The following is a 21,010-nucleotide window of genomic DNA, read 5'->3' as shown; positions in this document are numbered from 1 at the left end:
AAATTTTAGGTTCGTCGACCATTAAACTGAAAGATGATGAATCTGGATCGGTATATCAAGTAGCTGCTCAGAATATTTCACCCACTCCCAAAAGTTCACCCTCGGAGAATGCTAAGCCTACTAAGCCTTCTTTATCGGGGTCTTTCGTTCATGTGGAAGGAACCAAAGCGACTTTCTTTTGCTTTTTGTTATTTGTTTTTTACTGTATGCTTTAATAGAGCTAGCAACTTGATGCGTGTTGTCAACTTTACTGAATCGACTCTGTTTGTTATACAATAAAAAAGAGACATTAACATTGTTAATACATAAAAAAAATGTCTCTTGACATTATTGATATCTAAAAATGTCTATGATACTGTCTGAGTAGCTTCTTCCCTAGCTATTAGGGCATTTCGCAAAATTTTGACATCCATTGCCACCGAAAAGTGGTAGGAAAAATGAGAAATTCATCTATAAACTTTTCTGAATTATTCAACCAACTTTTCTGATTTTGTTTTTCACTGGGAAGCTAAAACTTCCAGGAGATTTTAGTCTTCCTTTGGGCATGTTTGAACCTCCCTAGTAGAAGCAACTGCATAGCCTTGCCAAAGAAAAGTATATATTCTTGGGCATATACATTGACTTATTTATGCCCACGCCGAACCATTGTCTGCATAAAATTTCCGTCCCACCGCTATAAAATAAGGTAATTAAGAAAGGCACATACACTATTTTTAATTTCATATATAACAAGATCTCCATTGTAGAGGAGGGATACACACTACTCGACCTAGACATACATGGCAGAGTCGTACACACAATCACACAACATATATTTATAACAAGTTCAAATTACTAGCTTATTACACCCAAATAGAGAATAGAAGTATCTATTATAGTTTTTTTCATTATTATTTTATCCTTATATTATATTTAATTATTACCTTAATTTGGTAGATCAAGAGCGACACGATTATTCTTCTACACAATAAGGATTTGGAAATCCAATAGGAGAAAGCGCCTTACCAGTAGTGGGGTTCAAGAAAGGCACATTATTAAGAAAACAGTAGAACCAGAAACAAGAATATTTCGGGTAACGTAAGAGTAAATTAGTCCTGCGGTCTAAATATATTAAACCGAAACGCTGAGTATAGCCTTGACACCATTCGAAGTTGTCTACAAATGACCACGCAAAATATCCCTTCACATTCACTCCATCCCTGTATATAAATAAGAGTTCAACTTAGAATATCGATCTTTAGTTCTTATAATGAACTTCACTTATTAAAATGTTGAGAATAGTTAACTCACTCGATCGCCTGCTTTACTGCAAAGAGATATTCCTTATGATAACGAGCCCTCTTCTTATCTACTATATTAGGGAACGGTGACGTATTATCGCTTTCATCATCCATGCCTATAAAATTCAGAAGGTGTTAGGTTTTTGGCTTTATGCGCATCTCTAATACATATATAAGGAGGGATCATGATAATTTATTGGTTCGTACCATTTTCAGTGATATATATCACAGGATTGCGGTATGTGTCCATTATATACTTGAGACATTTTCGCATGCCCCATGGTACAATGTAGAGCCACTCTGCGAAAGTCTTGTGACAGTATAAACATAATTAGTTAAAATCGAACAAATTAAACAAAGTCGGAAAGAGAAAGAAGATGAGACTACATACTGGTTCACCAATAATCTCGCCTTTCGAATTTTTAACTGTTTGCAAACCATAATAGAAGAAGAAAATTAGAGGAATATATAAATTGGAAATGGAAAAAAAGGAGCACAAAAAAGAATAAATATGGTGCCAAGCCCAATCCCAAGATCAAGCCCAAGCCCAACCTGAATGCTAATTCTTGAATAATTCTTGCTGTTTTTGAGAGGTTAACTTACTAGATCTGTTCATCTGTTGTTCTCGGTTGAAAAAATCAGGTTCAGTGCTTTGTTCCGCGTGAATAATGTATCTTGCTGTATACTGATTAAGACCCACAAAGTCCGACGAGTTCCGCAACATTGCTCTTTCTTCATGAGTGAATTTCGGGAGTCGGCAACCAAGTCTTTCGCGCATTGATCGAGGATAATCCCCAAAATATATTGGATTCAAAAACCTTCACCATAACAAAACACTGTTCAATTATAACTTACTTGCATATGTGTATATATGTATTGGGTGGTAGCCAGCTCCACCGAGCAACATCTTGAAGTAGATGTGAAGATCGAAATACATTTTCCGACGAACGTCTGCCATCGAAAAAGACTGTTTCTCATGATCGTCGGGAATAGCATCCATGGCCATAGCCCATGAAAGATTTCCAGACGGTTGAGGAGAAAAAACCGTCGTTAGTAATACTGTATTCAACGGAACCTTGATATTCCCTTAATTGTTACTACAACTCTTCATTATTCCGTCAAAAATGTTTTTTTAGGAGGACTCTTCCGATTTACTTATTTCCAAAATAGAAACAAGTTATTTAAGTTAAAAAATAAAGTACCATCCAAGTTGAAATTCAAGATGCCTTTGTGCAGCTTTTATATCCTCTGGTTTGTCTGAGAATGGTTCTGCCCATTCGCAGTTAGGTGCTATGCCAATCACTCCACGTTGTAACGCCTACAAGAAAACATCACATATAGATATAAAACGATCGTAAGTTTAAACCTCTATAAACAAACTAAGGTATACGTATAAAAAATAATGTATAATTTAAAAACACCGTCACGAGTATTTTTCATCTCCAACCAAATATTGAGCTAAAACAAGATACTTATATAATGTATTACCCGATATTTATTCTTATATACTGAAACAGCTGCCGCGTGAGCCAGAAGTAGGTTATGTGCAGCTATATAAGGCCCATGAAGTTCGTCTTTTAATCCAGGAGCATGCTGCCCACTACCATATCCTTTTACCACTGTCGGAAGAGGTTCGTTGAATGTGATCCAGTGTTGTACCTTATGTCCAAATTTTTCGAAGCAAGTCCCAGCATAAATTGCAAAGTATTTTCTGCATTAATATTGCCCGGCCATTGCAAGATTTAAGACTACGAGGATAAATGTGCTCTAACTGTTTCCGTAATTCGTAAACACGAAGTAGAAAAAAGTTTAGTGAATGATTGGATGAACTTACACCACTTCCTTACTTAGCCATCCTCCAAATGACTGTTGTAGGTTGTGAGGAAGATCCCAATGGTACAATGTCACGAAAGGCTTCATTCCTGCGAAGAAACAACAGAGATTCAGATATATTATTCTAGGGCCGACCGTAATGTTTAGGAAGCACAAATCGGATTACAAAGCGTGGGCCACATTCAGGATTTTTCATTTTAAATGTTAACGGATTTTAACACAATACATATATATATATATATATTAAAAACAACAAAACTCTATAATTGTTGGACTTAGATCCGAATGTCAAAAAACAGAGAAAATATCGATGACTAAGGCTTGGTTTACATGTTGGAGATAGTTATGTTTCTAAACAAATAAGACTACAAATATTTCACAATATTTGAGAAATTGAGATAATTCTAGGAAATACTATTTTTCTAAGGACAACTCTAAATTTATAAATAAAAAAAAGAAATTCTAAATTTATAGAAAGTATATGCAAGTTTAATTCCATGATACCAAGAAACATAGTACCTCTAGCCAAGACTTCATCAATCACATTGTTGTAGTAAGCAATTCCTTTCTCATTTGGTTTGGTTCCTAAACCATCTGCAAATATTGAAGTAGAACAAATTCATTCAATTATCAAGACGCGGCTATGTTAATGAGAAGGGAAAGGTAAAAGAAGGGGTTGTATACCCGGGAAAATGCGAGGCCATGATATGGAAAAACGATAAAAATCAAATCCCATTAAGGACATAGTTAGGATATCTTGCTTATAGTGACATGGGTTATATTCATCAGCTGCAACATCTCCATTGCTTCCATCTTTTATGTTTCCTGATGCAAGATCGGTCACAATATTCGGTGTCAACACTTCTCAGTAAAGATTAATGTAAGAACATTCAATAGAATCAAACTATAAATATAAATAGTACTCTACAACATTTTAGAGTCACAATATGAACAAACTATGGTTTTTTTTTCTATAAAACGGATAATTTAATCCCAAGACGACACAACAGGCATATCGGGTCTAAGAAAGTCTCAAAAATGTCAAGAAAAAATAAAGTAGTTACATATATATAATGGATAAAAATATATTTGGAAAATGCTATTTTGCCTGACAAAAAGTGTCCCAAATGACTCGACCGGGTCAAATTGTTAAAGTCCTGATAATGTCGTGCTGGCATCATGTGAAAGTTTGGTCGTGTCGGACTATTCAGGCCACTTTTTGTCGGGCGAAGTAGCATCCGAAAAGGACAGCCTTTATTTAGGTTCTATAAGAACACTGCCCCAATGAGCATTAGCTTACCAGGTATATGTGCATAAATATCCCAAATACTAGGGCCCTTGCCATCTTTGTTATAAGCTCCTTCAACCTAAAAAAGAAGCAACACAAACATATTTTGATTAATAATTTGTTTTTGCCGATCAAAAATTGAGAGAAAATGTTAATTTTTGTCAAAGATATATTTTACTTGATACGCGGCAGTAGCGGAACCAAAGACAAAATTTGCAGGGAAATCCTTCCGAGAGAACTTCGGGACACCAGGGGGAACAAACGGACAGTTGCCTTGCAAGAGTTGTTTGATCGGATCCATCAATATCTAGCTAGTAGATTATGTAGACTGTATTTGTATGAAGTATTTGTTGGGAATTCTTTAGCTTTTATAGTGCTTGAAAATACAAGTTGGAGACGAGCTAGTAGAATAATATACAGAGTGGGGCTGAGAATTTAAGAGTCCGATACTATACTTCAATCGAATATGAGGAAAGATAATAAAAAAGATAAGAATATTTAGAATGACGAAAGAAAAATACGAAGGGAATAGAAAGATCGATCTGTACTTTCTCGAAAGGTTAATAATGAACATCAAAAGTTTCAAATTTGTATTACAATTTGATATTAGTTATGCTTATTTATTCATATAAATTATTGGAACACTTCTTAAATGTTAATTGCATAATGTCAAGAATTTATTTACGTGCAAGACCCTATTTAAAATACTATATTACACGCGTAAGGTTCACGCCAATACTTCAAAAATTGAAAAAAAAAAGTAACAAAAAATAAAATATTCGAATGAATATTTGGATAATTTTCCTTTTTTACTTTTAGATGAATATTCACTCTTATCCTTCCCATTTGCTTTTATGATACATATCATCAATAGGCTCCATATGGTCCTCTTAGAATAAAGTTGGGAAAATAAATAAAAATGAAAGGATTAAATGCTCGGAATATTGAAAGGAAAACGAGATATCTTGTATTGGGTAAATGGTAATAGATGTATATGTTTTAAGTGTAGCGAAAGGGTCACACTTTAATGAAATTTGTAGGTTGGGTCGCAAATAATCAAAATACTAGTTTGACTTAGTTAGATGTAATTAAACTTAACATACTTCGATCAGATGGCAAATAACTTTTTCAGTTTTCATTAGTACTATCTTCGGTAAATAGTTAAGATTTTAGTACTTATGTTAATGCAACGGCCAAATTCTCAGTTTTCAAAATGTTTAGTCGATGAATATATAAACTTTTTTTGAACACTTGTAAATGTTTTCTTTTCTATTTCTTCTCAAATTTTCAATTGTTAATCTTTCTTGGAGTTTTTAGCTAATCTGTTGGAGAAGAGCTTAGGAAGAAAACCCTGATCTCTTACTAAAATTTGATAATCAGTTGCTCAACACAGTGAGGCATTAGGGTTTCAACTTGGTCTAGATGTGGCCGATGAGCTTGGTCTATATGCCTTTATAGTCGAAACCGACTCTACGGTTTTGCTTGCCTTTGTGTCTGACGGTGAGGAGGAAACAAGGTGACGTCTCCAACATATAATCGACGGCCTCAGACAGCGCACGCATGACCGGCACGTACAAGTGGAATATTGTCCAAGAAATCTCAATCAAGTCGCACATGATTTAGCGGCTTCATGTTTAGTCCAAACTTAGCACTTAGTGATTCGAAACCCATATAAAGTTAACTTTGCCCCTTTAACTTTCATTCTCTTTGGGATTTGTATTTGTAAAATTGTCGGTTTATTGGAATGCTATTATCAAGAAAAGAAGAAGTTATGATCAAATTATTTGATTTGTTCAAAAGGGTGAAAGACAGGATTCATTCACAACCATGCTCTTTGCAATCAAATTGTCACAATAAGAACATTCAATTCTCTAAGGAGATAAGTGATGGGGACAACAGGGCGCAATGAGGCAACTGAATAAAGTTTTCCCTCACTTGTGTTAGTTTATGAGAAATATATATATATATATATATTATATAAAATAGAAGGGAAAACGATGACTGGGACAAACATCCTTTTTTAATTATGGATATTGTCTAGAAGCCCTTCTCAGAATTTAAAATATAGTCCTTCGTAGAAATAAAGTTACCTATTTAAAAAATAATAATCTTATCCTTCTTAGGAATAAAAATTCTAATGTAAGAAAAAAAAAGAAACAAAATAAATTTCAAGGGTTAAAAAAAGAAATAAAAATCTCTCTCTCTCTCTCTCAGTAAAATAATAACTAATTTAAGAGAAAATAAACAAAAAAATCTATTATATAAAACAGAAGGGAAAACGATGACTGGGACAAACATCTTTTTATTGTCTAGAAGCCCTTCTCAGAATTTAAAATATAGTCCTTCGTAGAAATAAAGTTACCTATTTAAAAAATAATAATCTTATCCTTCTTAGGAATAAAAATTCTAATGTAAGAAAAAAAGAAACAAAATAAATTTCAAGGGTTAAAAAAAAGAAATAAAAATCTCTCTCTCTCAATAAAATAATAACTAATTTAAGAGAAAATAAAAAAAAATCTATTATATAAAACAGAAGGGAAAACGATGACTGGGACAAACATCCTTTTTTAATTATGGATATTGTCTAGAAGCCCTTCTCGGAATTTAAAATATCGTCCTTCGTAGAAATAAAGTTACCTATTTAAAAAATAATAATCTTATCCTTCTTAGAAATAAAAATTCTGATGTAAGAAAAAAAGAAACAAAATAAATTTCAAGGGTTAAAAAAAGAAATAAAAATCTCTCTCTCTCTCTCTCTCTCAATAAAATAATAACTAATTTAAGAGAAAATAAACAAAAAAATAATACAAAAAGTAATAACTAATAAAAATATATCTCTCTCAATAAAATAATAACTAAAATCTCTCTCAAGTGTCCGTGCCCTAGGGCACGGGATATACCCTAGTATATATATATAGAACAATGACAACAATAATTTGCAATTTGCATGTAGTTCTTGAATTTGAGAACCCGTTGTAGTAGCTTTTATGAAGATGTCGGCCAATTACTCATTGGTATTGACAAATTGAAGTTCAATGTCTTTTTGTCGTACCATGCTTCGTGCGGTGGTGAAAAACCGGATTGTTCGTCATTGCTATTGCAGCCCAAACACTGTCAGTAAAACCAATTAATTTGTTTCCATCTTTAGTCACATATTTTATTCCATGGTTTTTTGTTCCTTGAATATAACGTAAAATATGCTTGGCAACGACAAAGTGAATTTTACTTGACTCACTCATAAATCTACAGATAAGACTGACGGGATAAACAATATCTCGCCTTGTATTTGTTAGATAAATGAGAGACCCAACCAGACTTCGATAAATTTTAGCATCGATCTTAAGGTGCTCCGTCATTTAATTGCAATTTTTCATTTACACCAATGGGTGTAGCAACAAGCTTGCAATTTGACATTTGAAATCTTTTGAACAAGTCTTCAACATATTTCCCTTGGAAAATAAACATTTCTCCTTTAGATTGACGAACTTGAATTCTGAGAAAATATTTCATGAGACCTAAATCTGCCATCTCATATTCCTTCATCATGGATCTCTTGAATTCTTCAACCATCTTCAAATTTGTGTCTGTAAAAATTAGATCATTTACATATAAACAAACAATTATAAAATTATTGCCTTCTTTCTTCACATATAAAGATGGTTCACTTTTGCTTTTCTGAAAATTATTTTGCTGAAAATATCCATCAATTTTACTATTCCATACTCGGGGGGCTTGTTTTAAGTCATATAAGGCTTTCTTTAGTCTGTATACTTTATTTTTCTCTCCTTTTATTTTGTACCCTTCCGGTTGCTCAACATAATTAAAATGTTGATTTAACATCAAGTTGAAAAACTTGTAGTTTTATATGATCGGCCAATGCAAGAATTTCGTCTCCATCCTTTGTAACTAGGATTGTTGAGGATAACCCTTTGTAACTAGGCGAGCCTTATGTTTTTTAATTGAGCCATCTTCATCAAATTTGGTCTTCTAGATCCATTTTAATCCAACAACATCTTTTTCTTTTCGAGGATTTACAAGTTCTAAAGTTTGATTTTCTTTAATGGTTGACAATTCTTCATTCATGGCATTCTCCATACTTCTTCTTTTTCTGCTTCTCTAAAATTTTTTGGTTCATAAGTGAAGAAAGCAAATCCACATGATTTATAGATATCATTTAGATAACACGTCTTTCTTGGAGGTGGTTCAGAATCCGAAGAATCCTCATCAAAATTTGGAGAATTTTCAAATCTTCCATTTTCATAAATTTGTGGTCTTTCAGATAAAGTTGATGAAGAAGGACTTTGATCTTCTTGACTATAATTAATTTGGAAAAATTCATATTTATTTTGACTTTGAGAAGAACATTCTCCTCATTAGCGTGATTTCATCTCATCAAAAATAACATCTCGAGAAATTACCAATTTATTAGAGGTGGGATCAAGAAGACGATAACCTTTGGATTCATTAATATAACCAATGAAGATGAATTTCTCACCCTTCTGATCAAATTTTTCCTTTTCTCAAGGGAATGTAAGAATATGCCAAACAACAAAAAAGTTTGAAAAAAAAATCAACATGAGGCTTTTTCCACGCCATGCTGCATATATGGAGTAATATTTTGAACTGCGATTGTTGGAGACCGACTTAATAAGAATACCGATGTACTTAACGCCTCAGCCCATAGATTATTTGAAAATCCTCTTCCCTTCAACATGCTTCGAGCCATTTCTGCAATTGTCCGATTCTTCCTTTCCGCCACACCACTTTGGTGTGGACTATAACGAACTGTGATCTATCTTTTAATTCCCTTTTATTTGCAATCATTCATGAAGGGTTTATAAATAAATTCTCCACCTCGATCAGTTCTGATAGTCTTCAATTTTGACCACTTTGTCTTTCCACAAGGGCAAAAAGTCCTAGAAAAAACCAAATGCTTCTGATTTTTTCTCAAGAAAATAAATCCACATATTCCTTGTATAATCATCAACAAATAAGAGAAAGTATCAAGTGAACGTGTTTTAGCCGGTCCAAAAATATCGGCATGTACCAATTCAAGTAGTGCATGTGCTCTTGAAGAGACTTTTGGAAAATGAAGCCTATGCATCTTTCTGTAAATACACCCTTCACAAATTTCATCATTTTTTGTAAGAAAGACCAACCACCATATTTTTATCTTTAATAGTTTCAGACCTCTATAATTCAGATGACCATCTCAAATGCTTAATATAAGCCATGTCAACTTCACTTTTGAATGAAACATTCTTACATTTTGACATGATAAGATAGAAAACATTATTAGAGGTCATTTGGATAGTAGCCACAATAAGATTTTTTTCTTTTATCAACAATCTCACATTATTCGTTGTTAAAATGGAGAAACTAATTTTTCCTTATCAGTTGCCCAACACTTAAGAGATGTTCTATTATACCAGCTACATAAAGAACATCATGAATAAATTTATCACCTCTATTTGTGGCTAGTGTAATCACACCTTTTCCTCTAACCGGTTTTAATTTTCCATCACCAAGCTTTACTTGTGTAGAAACATTTTTTTCAAGTTCTACAAATAGTTCTCTATTTCCTGTCATGTGATGGCAGCATCCGCAATCCAGATACCGAATATCTGATGGGTGTTTCAACATTCATGCAAGAAAATAATTGTGCTTCTTGTTTGTTCAGAAAAATTAGCTTCACTTTTTCCTTTTTGAAACCAACAATCTCTTTGAGAATGATTGGGAATTTGCATTTGGTGCTTATAAACCAACAATCCTTAGATTCATAACCAACTTTCTTGCAACAAAAACAATAAGGAGCGAAATTACCTTGAGAATTTTTTGTGTTGAAAAAATTCCCTCGATTACGTTCTTTTCCTTGAGATTGAAAATAACCTTGTCCTTCTTGATGTTTTTCAAAAGAACTTCTTTTTTGAAAAAATTTACGTCCTTTTCTTTGTTGTTTGGACACCTTGTTTTCTGAAATACTTAATTTGGACTGAAATGCTTGCTCCACTCGATTGATATCTATTGATTATGCTTTCATGAGCTTCAAGAGAACTAATTAGTTCATAAAAAGAGAGAGAGAAGATAAATCTTTGGATTCTTCAATTGCTGCTAGAACATGATGAAGTTTTTGAGGTAGTCTTCGAAAATTTTTTTGAACTATCTTTTTGTCTTCGATAGTATCTCCAAGACTTTTAATTTTGTTAATGAGTTTAGTAACACAAGATGAAAATTGTTGAATATTTCACTCTCCTTCATTGCCAAATTATTGAATTCTTTCTAAAATAATTGTAGCTTGATAATAATAACTTTTTCAGAACCTTGAAATTCATTTTTCAAAATATCCCATGCAATTTTAGCTTTAGTTGCATCCATAATTCCATGGAAGATCGATTTACTAACCCCTTGTTGGGTATATTGCAATGGTTCTGCATCCTTTTTAATTAAATCTTTCAACTGAGCTATTGTTTTGCCTTTTTCTTCATAACCTTCATCAACTACTTCCCATAAATCTTATGATATGTAAATTGTCGGATGCTCCAATAATCATAGTTCTCCATAAAAAATTGGTGTGAAATTAGGTGAAAGATTAAATGTGAAAAAGACAAGGGGATAATTTGCTCTAGATACCAAATTTGTTGGGTGCAAGGTAGATTATGTATTTATATAACTTGAGAATGTTATTCGAATTGCTAGATAACTTAATTTTTTAGTTGATTTTTCTAACTTCTTTTTGCTTGATTAAACACATTACAAAACACCTCTATTTATAGCAGAAGATTTAACCCAACTATCAAAGCCTAGAGACTTCCACATTAGAACTTACAAGTTAATCAATACATAATCTAAGCTTATCTTATAGTATAAACTTATCTCTAGTCTACCTTCTCTAGACTCATCTACCTTAAAGACTACCACAACTAATTAACTTTCATCTAGATTTTTCTAATACAATTATTAATTACAAATTACATCTTTTAACAGTTTTTTCATTGCTGCAAAATCTGGTACTTATCGAAGTGATTAGGGTTATTACTGTAACACCCCTATTTTTTTATATATATCAAATTAGGTGAAAATAACAAAACTCTAGGTCAATTTGGGGATGGGCCTAATATGAAGAGTAAGTTAGTGTAGACTTGAGCATCATAAAATAGAAATGGGTTAGAAGGAAAACTAGGGCTGCTTGAGTTAATTATATAAAAAGGGGTCTAGAGCTCTTTTTGTAGATCTAGAACAAAACTTAGAGAGAAAAAGAGAAATGGTATTCTTTGGAGAAGATTTTGATGGATAAGTTGAAGAAATCTATGGATTGTTTATGTTATGGTTAGTATATCTTCTTAATCTTCAATAGGCCACTCTTAGTGAATGAAGAATGGATAAAGAAGAAAAGAGGTAGAGATGGAGTTTTCTAGAGAGAGAAAGGGGCATGATTGTATTCTTGATGTCATCTAAGGCAAAAGAGGTAGATTTCTTATCTCCTAATTCTTTTGTAGGCTTTTTCAATTGATTCCATGATAGGTTTAGTATTGCTAATCACATAAAGTTCTATAAAGAATGATTGAATGATTTAGATATTAGTTCTATCTTGAATTCCATAAAATATCTATATAGGACAATGTTTTGGTCTAACTTCAAAATTAGATCTGGATTTATTGGTAACAAATATAGGTGTATCCGTGTATATCTTATATGGTTGGAAAGGTCTGTTTGTCTACTTTCTAGTGGTTCAAACGGTGAGTTAATTGGAGTTCCGAGCGAGTAGTTACAATAGTTTTCGTGCGAGGTGTCAGAGCAGTCCCTACTGTATTTCTGTCTAGATTAAAAGTAAATCTGATATTGATTGGTAATGAATCTTGGTGTGTATCTTATATGGTTGGAAAGGTCTGTTTGTCTACTTTCTAGTGGTTCAAATGGTTAGTTAATTGGAGTACCGAGCGAGGATTTATAATAGTTTTCGTACGAGGTGTCACAGCAGTCCCTACTGTATTTTAGTGTAGATTAAAATTAGATATGGTATTGATTGGTAATGAATCTCGGTGTGTATCTTATATGGTTGGAAAGGTCTGTTTGTATACTTTCTAGTGGTTCAAACGGTGAGTTAATTGAAGTTCCGAGTGAGAAGTTATAATAGTTTTTGTACTAGGTGTCGATATAATCTCCAATGAGCGAATTGATTGAGATAATTCACATGGTTTCTATTCTGTAAGCAATGTATTTCCTAGGTATATGATACCTTATATTGGTGAGTCTATATTTGTTAACTATTATTGTTATTTGTTTGTTTGAGGTTGTGATCCACGTGGGGATCTATTATGAGCATCATCCATTTTGACTTGCCATGTGTTGTTGGCTTGAATGGTTTGGTAAACTTGTTTGTAATTCTATATTAGAGCCAATGTTTGTGGTGTGATTCTATTATGATGCTATTATGTGTGTGATGCGATGGATGTGATGGAGGGTTGAATGAGTTTATGTGGTTGGTTCGACCCTCTCTACCGAAGGTGATGTAGGTATGAAGCGTATGGGGTCGGCGCTAACACAATGGATGACCTTGTGGGCCACACTCTCATTCGACTTATGTTTGTTGTATGATGCTATTATGTGTGTGATGTGATGGAGGGTTATATGAGTTTATGTGGTTGGTTCGTAGGTATGGAGCGTATGGGGTCGGCGCTAACACAATGGATGACCTTATGGGCCACACTCTCATTCGACTTATGTTTGTTGTATGATGCTATTATGTGTGTGATGTGATGGAGGGTTGTATGAGTTTATGTGGTTGGTTCGACCCTCTCTACCGGAGGCGATGTAGGTATGGAGCGTATGGGGTCGGCGCTAACACAATGGATGACCTTGTGGACCACACTCTCATTCAACTTATGTATGTTGTATGATGCTATTATGTGTATGATGATGGAGTTGATGGAAGGTTGTATGAGTTTATGTGGTTGATTCGGCCCTCTCTACCGGATGTGATCTAGGTATGGAGCGTATGGGGTCGGCGCTAACACAATGGATGACCTTGTGGACCACACTCTCATACAATGTGGACACCAACTTGTCATATCATTCGACGAGAGTTGGATGATTGTGTCTTTGGCATAATGTTTTGTTGACTTAATCGTCAAGTTAGGGTTCTATAAAGGTCTATCTTGGTGAATAGTGTGATCTATTCATATCTATTGAAAAAGAGAAAGATTATTATCACGAGAGTTAATATTGGATTAGAATACGAGGATGTTGAAAGCCTAATAACCAAGAACATAAATTACTAATTTTCTACATGCGTGTGGTAAATCTCGTTGTATTATGTTAGTTGTCACGTTAAATTGCAGATAACACCAATAATGAATATGAATGAAATACTTCCTTGATTGTGGATTGAGCTTGCCTACCCGAGACTTAGGTTTGAGGAAATCTACTGCAGTTGGGTTTTAACCCAGCTATTTCATTTTTCAGGTTTTGATTGTGCACTCATGGTAGGCGTCGCTCGTGGATCCAGTTTGAAGGTCTCAAATCATCGATTTCAAGGCGGCTTGAGATTTGGGATTTGGGGCGCTACAATTACAATATATTCGAGAATCCAGGATCCAATGTTCAAGATCAAAAGATTAATGACCAATATTCAACAAATCAAATTGAGATTTCCAAGATACCAAAGGGTCTACAGAATCACAAGTTTCTAATATTACTAGCCTACTTGACTTGTTTCAGACATGTATGATTTCTTACTATTTTTTTTTTTTTTGGAAGTCGACTACGATCTACGTATGTCGTTACATTTGGCACTTGATACATCATAGATGTGATAAGCTCGATAACCGCCCACTCGATAACCGGCACTTGGATTTCTTACTATTATTATATGCTACATATTTATAGAATTATATAGATATTGTTTCCTAACATACTTTTTTTTTTTATGAAGATTTCCTAACATACTTGAAGATGATAACTACATTCAACATCTGATGGCCCATATCGACATCCAAAGAGTAATGATAAAGATTCAATAAGATAAACAATATTGGACGCGGAAAATCTGTGGGCACTTGTTGCACAATTTTTTTTTGTCTCTAACGCCCACGTTAACTCACGAGACATTTCGTCGAAAAAAAGGCCGCGACTTTGGAGAATAAAAAATTTCTACAAGATAAGTCAACTGAGATTGACCTTTTAATTATTTTTAATTGTTGCTCAAGGGCATCCAGTTTTGAGAGTTTAAAAATTAAACTTTTAGAATATTCAATAAAAGAATTTAGAAGGAATTTTTATATATTTAAACAAAACCTTTCTAAGGATTTAAACCCTAAATTCATTCAAGTGTTTCTTCTTTTCTACATCTTCTTATTCAAATCTTTGTTTTTTTGGTCCACGGGTTTTAGGCCCAAAATAAAATTCAAAAAGGGATTAAGGTCTAATCTTCCCAGAAAATAGGATTTAGTCCTTTTCTCTTTTGGAAGAAACATTGTTGATACATAATGTGTTATGTATGACACATATAAAAAAATGAAATAAAGTTTGAAACTTTGACAATAAATAACACGTTATTTATGAAACAAAACAATAATCAATAAACAAAAAAACACTGTAACTTTGACATCTAGACATACTTTAACTATACTACATGTGTTTTGTTGTAGAAATATACGTAATTGATACTAAATAACGTGTATATTACGAAACAAATAGTAAGTTTGAAATCAATCGAAAAAATCTGAGAAAAAAAAAGAGAATTTTGAGGATTGGTTTTCAAAATTGGGTTTTTTCTTATATAAAAGGTTATAATGGGTATTATGATTAAATAGAAATGATAGAGATCTATTTTTTTTATAGAGATGTGTCAATTTGGACTAAATATCCATTATAATTATTATTTTGGCCTAAAATCCTATATTAATATTAGAGTGGACTAAGTGTGTGTAGGTGTTGATTTTTGGACTAGGAACCCAAAAATTATTGTTTTTTTTTCAATCACTAAACCCTAAAAATATTGAAAACAACCCTAATATGTTTAGAAGTGATGGAAAATATGTTTTAGGGCTCTTGGAGGGGATCAATGGATGAAGAAACTTGATTTGAAAGTCCCGTGAAAGATGTATTAAGAGCTTTAAGAGATTTTTTTTGATGATTTCTAGGATTTAGAATGTTATTCCCTCTTTATTTCTCTAACATGATTTCTGATTTTAGAGAAGTAAGGGTAATATGAGTTGGAGATTTGGAGAAGATAAGTAAGAGAAGTAAAAAATGAAGAAGAAAAAGTTTGACTAGAAGTTATGGAGGAGATGAGATGAATGAGTTTTTCTCCATAAAAATGAGAGGAAGAAGAAAGAGAGGGAATGAACTTTTTTTTACTTCAATTTTTTCTGTATTCTCCGTCGAAAAATATGTCCTAGAGATTTTACAAAAAATATGAATCCCCGGAGAATTTTCTTTATTCCCCAAAGCCGCGACAAAAAAATAACATCACGAGGCTTAGAATTATTTGAGTAACTCAACCAAAGATTCAAACTTTTATGTCATTCACATTATTAATCCACACAATTATCAATTTCCCACTCTTGAAATCAACTTGTGATTTAAGATCTGCTGTTTTAATCGAACTAAGATTATCAATATTCAAACCAACATGAATCATTAGGATCATCGAATTGAGAATCCAAACGGGTAATTGCAATAAACTTGTTCTTGGTTAGTTCTGAAGAATTAACAAGACCCAAGTACCCAACAGAGCTTCCAATTGTAAGATTATCTTGAGATATAAAGAATGTCAACCCATCACCAAATGAATCTGGATTGGTATTTGTGATTGAAAAAGAGAATTTTGTTGAAAAAGAAGCAGAGATGTTGGTTTTTGGATCAAAGAAAGTAATTGGGATACCATAGACAATACTACCAGAGCTTGAAGAAGGAACATTAAGATCTTTGGTTAGTCCAATTACACCATTTCTAAGATAAGAATCACCAAGTAAAGTTAGATTTCTTAAACTAAAAGAAGTAAAATCAAATCTTACATTATTTGCACTTGTTGTTGAAGGAACCATGAAGAAGTTGTAGAGATAGAAGAGATAGAGAAGAGGGAGAAGGTCTCTTCTTCTTGGAGATGTATTTTTCATGTTAATTAGCAAGAGTTCTATTCAAGAAGTAAAGGGTAAGTTATGAAGAACACAAAAGACTTTTAGTTTTGAAAGAGAGAATTAGGAGGTGGGAATTGGATCATAATAGGAGGAAGAAAGCGAGAGAAATAGACAAGTGCGGGAATATGGTATAGATTTTTTGTTTGAAAACTAGGATTTGTAACAAATATTTATAGAAAATTTGATGGAGACCATCTGATGTAGACGCAGCGGAATAATTAAAGAACAATAAAATAAACTAAGAACAATTAAAGAAAACTGTAAGAAACGATAAACTAAACTTAAATTCTTAATAACTTCAATTGTTTTTCTCTTCAAGGTCCATAATAACATAGACTAGATCCCCTTTTATAAGATAATAAACCTTCCTAGATAGACTCAAACTAGGATTCTTAAAATAATAAACTACTCAAACATAGAAACTTTAAAATAAAGAAATATCAAATTAAAGTAACTTCTCTTCTACTAAATAAACTACTATTATGACTCAATAGGGTGTGGGCACGCGTGGACGTGGGCCCACACGCCTATGCGCCTGCATCAGCACCCTGTTCCCCAGAAGGTTCGTCCCGAACCGATTGTAGGATGGAGAAAACAAGTTGATGCACCCGCAGACGATGAACTTTGTCATGGCGATCCGTAATTTCCACTTCGAACGAAGTTTGCACTGGAATGGAAGGATACTAATGTGCAAGTAATCGTCAACCTCGTACCCAAACTCATATGCCAATGATTCTCGCAAAATTAACCTTAGTGAATAAATAATGTTGATCTCGCCATCTTTCCACGGTAGGCTCAACCACTTAATCTTCAAGAAAGTGTGAAGTACTATGAGCAAGTGTGAAGTAAGAGTAATTGTAACAAATTTCCAAAATACTTCATCAATAGCCAAAGTATAAGCATAACCATCGCTAACTAAGATATCGATATGGAACCATGTAGTGTAGATATGCCACGCAAAATTGACTTTTCCACGTTCATCTTCATGTAGTTTATGTACTCTAACGTGATCAATACCTGGAGCCCACTGTTTGTTTTCTTCAATTGATATGTGAAACCTAGATGGAAGTTGTTCAATTGGTATGTGATCTTTGACCATTGAGTATAGGTTCATTGTAAGAATTGGAAAATTGATCCTATTTTTCTTAATTGTTTGAAGAAAATTTTGTAGGAAGAGATTTGATAAAGAAAGCGGCGATGTGGGACATAATTGATTCAGAAAAATTTTATGATTCGAACCATCATAAGTAGGCACTTCCATGCGAATACGGTAGGAAGAAGATGAAGAAGAACCATCATAAGGTGGCAAAGCCTGATTTGAACCAGATGGAACTATCAAATCATCAAATTTAACAATATTTGACATATCCCAGTCACATGAATTCGAAAATCCATCATGAATCCCTCCACCGAATACTAAAGACTGATCATTCACATCATCAAACTTAGTGTGTGTAGTGACTAATGGGTGTTTCTCTTGTTGTTCTTCTTCTTGGTTTTGATGGGTTTTGATAATTTCTTTTTGTTCTTCTTTTCCTTCACTAAATTCTGGGTTTTGATTACTTGGGTGTGTTGATAACTGAGTTTCAACTTGATGAGAAGATTCAAAATTTTGTGGTAGAAGTGTTGGGGATATGGAATAATAAGGAGAGGTTTGTTGTGTTGGTGATGGTGTTTGACACCAAAAGATTGGGAGGGAACCAGGAACATGTTGGTGACATTGGGGTAGGGTTATTTGGGTGGTGGCTATAGATGGGATTTGAATATTATGTATAGGGAAACTAGGGGTGCCTATAGAATCCGGGTTGTAGCCTACATAACTAAGGTTTGTATATGTGTGGTGGTTTTGGGTTTGGGTTTCGAGTGGGATGGTGTTTGGTGAATAATATTGCCGAGGTGTTTGAAAGGGGTATGGTTGGGTGGTACTTGGGTTGGTAGTGGAATAATGGGAGAATGAATCGGGTTTGTTCGATGTTAGTTGTTCGTTGAAAGAGAAAGGTGGTGTTGTGGGGTTTATGTATGTGAGTGGGAAAACCGGTGATAGTGGTGATGTAGGGTTGATGTGAATCGGGATTGGGGTAGTGTTAGGTTGTCCAAGTAGGGAATTTGAAGTTGGTGTTGTGGTTGGAAGTGGTAATGATGCTTGAATGGAAGTAGTAGAAGAAGGAGTAGTGGTAACAGAAGGAGACTTACATATGCCTTCGAGTTGTTTAGATAGCTTCATGATCGAATCATTGACTTGATCGAATTTTTCCATAGTTTCCTTCTTGTGATTATCGAATTTTTCCATAGTTTCCTTCTTGCAATTTTCGAAAGCTTCTTCCAATTTTGTAACCGAGGATAACTTTTTGTTGATGTTGTCCCATTCGGAGGCAAAAGTTGGTGTCTTCTCTTTGATTGTTGGAGTAGGAACGGTAGGATTAACCATTGTGATTGGTTAAAAAAAATGGCTCTGAATACCACTTGATGTAGACGCAGCGGAATAATTAAAGAACAATAAAATAAACTAAGAACAATTAAAGAAAACTGTAAGAAACGATAAACTAAACTTAAATTCTTAATAACTTCAATTGTTTTTCTCTTCAAGGTCCATAATAACATAGACTAGATCCCCTTTTATAAGATAATAAACCTTCCTAGATAGACTCAAACTAGGATTCTTAAAATAATAAACTACTCAAACATAGAAACTTTAAAATAAAGAAATATCAAATTAAAGTAACTTCTCTTCTACTAAATAAACTACTATTATGACTCAATAGGGTGTGGCCACGCGTGGACGTGGGCCCACACGCCTATGCGCCTGCATCACCATCCTCAGCCGCATGGGCCTCTCGGCCATAGCAAAGCTGGGCCTCATGGTCAAGTTACCTAGATTTAGAAATTAGGTATTTTAATTGTTTAGGAGTTTCTAAGTTTAGGTATTTTATTTGTTTCTAAATTAGAATTAATAGCAACAAAGGAAAGTAGAGTTTAACAATTATTTCCTTCCTAGTTTATGTGTATGTAGAAGTGTCTAAACCCTATAAAAGGAAGTCCAATCTGTATTTGTTATTTAGTCTTAAAATATTATCAATTAAGTTTATTATTAATAAAGTTTATCGATTTTATCATTATTTTATTAATTTATTTAGTTATTTTATCATAGTTTTAATGGTGGATTCCCATTACTTTAACGCTTCCAGAACAATCTACATCAGCTAGTATTCAGAGCTTGGAGAATCTAGGAATAGATGAATATTTTTTTTATGGATATGCCTCTTCTTGAATGTTGGAAAAGAATTTCACGTTTATGTTGGGGTCCTATTCGAAATGCATATCAATTTTATGTTGACCGAGAAGATGAAGGAAGAATTAATAGAGTTTCTAAAGTTCTACTCTTCGACAATCAATGTCACATAGATTTCTGGATTCAACAGATGAAGGATTTTTTCAGAAATCAAAAAGTTTATGCCGAAAATAAGGTTTTTCTTGTTGAATAACACTTGTCTAAGAGAGTTTATGAAAAATTTAACGAGATGCAATGGAGACTCGTTGATCAAGGAAAAGAATTCATAGATGATTGGGCTCAATTGAAAAGTATTTCCAGGTATGTTTTTTTTTTCCTACGAATGAATATTTATTTCAACATTCTTTTCTTAAACTAATAATACTTTTTTTAAATCTCAACATAGATTATCTCTAGCTCGGTCGGCTTGAAAATACAAAATGTTTCGACCTTTCTATGCTTCACATACGACAAAAGGTGGGTTCGATCCCTATCTCTACAATTTTTTTTTCTTGATATGAGTATTATTAACATATTGTTTTAATATTTGCTTGTTTGCAGCGTGGATGATGCATTTCCCGTTGTAACATTTCAATTTCAAAATTCACTTCAGTTGTCCGTTTTTCCTCGAGAATATCTCATCCAAGCAGATGCAGCTGTAACTCCTTTATTCCATAATCATATTAGTCTTAGTTGATTATATTTCTGCTCTATGCATCTATCTCAAGTTTTTTTTTCGTACGAAATAGTTTAGATAATTGCTCTATCTCATGTTTTAATAGGTTCTTATGTAAATGTTTGCAGGAAAATAGTTGGTGTATCGGTTGGCGAGATGGTGGGAAGCTTTCATCTAACATTTTAGGAGGTAATGCTTTCATTTATGTTAATATTATTCGTAATAATGTATAAGTATGTTTCTAATTAACTTCTTGATGCAGATTTTGTTCTATCAAATAAGCTAGTCTTGTATGATCTTGAACGTCAAGTTATCGGATGGACTAATTACGACTGTACGTAGTATCATGTGTATCAAGATACTAGTTAAAAATCTTGACGTATCCGTTATAACAAATTATTTTAAATTTTTGTTTCCAAATTTTAGGTTCGTCGACCATTAAACTGAAAGATGATGAATCCGGATCGGTATATCAAGTAGCTGCTCAGAATATTTCACCCACTCCCAAAAGTTCACCCTCGGAGA

At 33.5% G+C, this 21,010-nt stretch overlaps 2 protein-coding genes across 2 annotated transcripts in view; one reads left to right on the top strand and one right to left on the bottom strand.

Annotated features, from left to right (window-relative positions):
- Window positions 1-21,010, top strand: part of LOC147559871 (aspartic proteinase 36-like) — a 44,377-nt gene that overhangs the window by 2,985 nt on the left and 20,382 nt on the right. The window lies entirely within an intron of this gene.
- LOC147559873 (beta-glucosidase 4-like) lies at window positions 704-5,072 on the bottom strand. Its single transcript, XM_086661825.1, has 12 exons — window positions 4,580-5,072; window positions 4,414-4,480; window positions 3,798-3,938; window positions 3,633-3,707; window positions 3,115-3,202; window positions 2,769-2,991; window positions 2,483-2,598; window positions 1,884-2,098; window positions 1,672-1,706; window positions 1,488-1,590; window positions 1,291-1,396; window positions 704-1,199 (listed from the first exon to the last, which is right to left on the bottom strand). The coding sequence occupies exons 1-12, from the start codon at window positions 4,700-4,702 to the stop codon at window positions 953-955; spliced, it is 1,539 nt and encodes a 512-aa protein (XP_086517951.1). The 5' UTR covers window positions 4,703-5,072; the 3' UTR covers window positions 704-952.

The sequence above is a fragment of the Eschscholzia californica genome, unplaced genomic scaffold (assembly GCF_041429995.1).
Source record: "Eschscholzia californica isolate CP2 unplaced genomic scaffold, dmEscCali1.0.p SCAF_2, whole genome shotgun sequence".
Lineage (NCBI taxonomy): Eukaryota > Viridiplantae > Streptophyta > Magnoliopsida > Ranunculales > Papaveraceae > Eschscholzia > Eschscholzia californica.
This window is presented reverse-complemented; position numbering and strand designations above follow the sequence as displayed.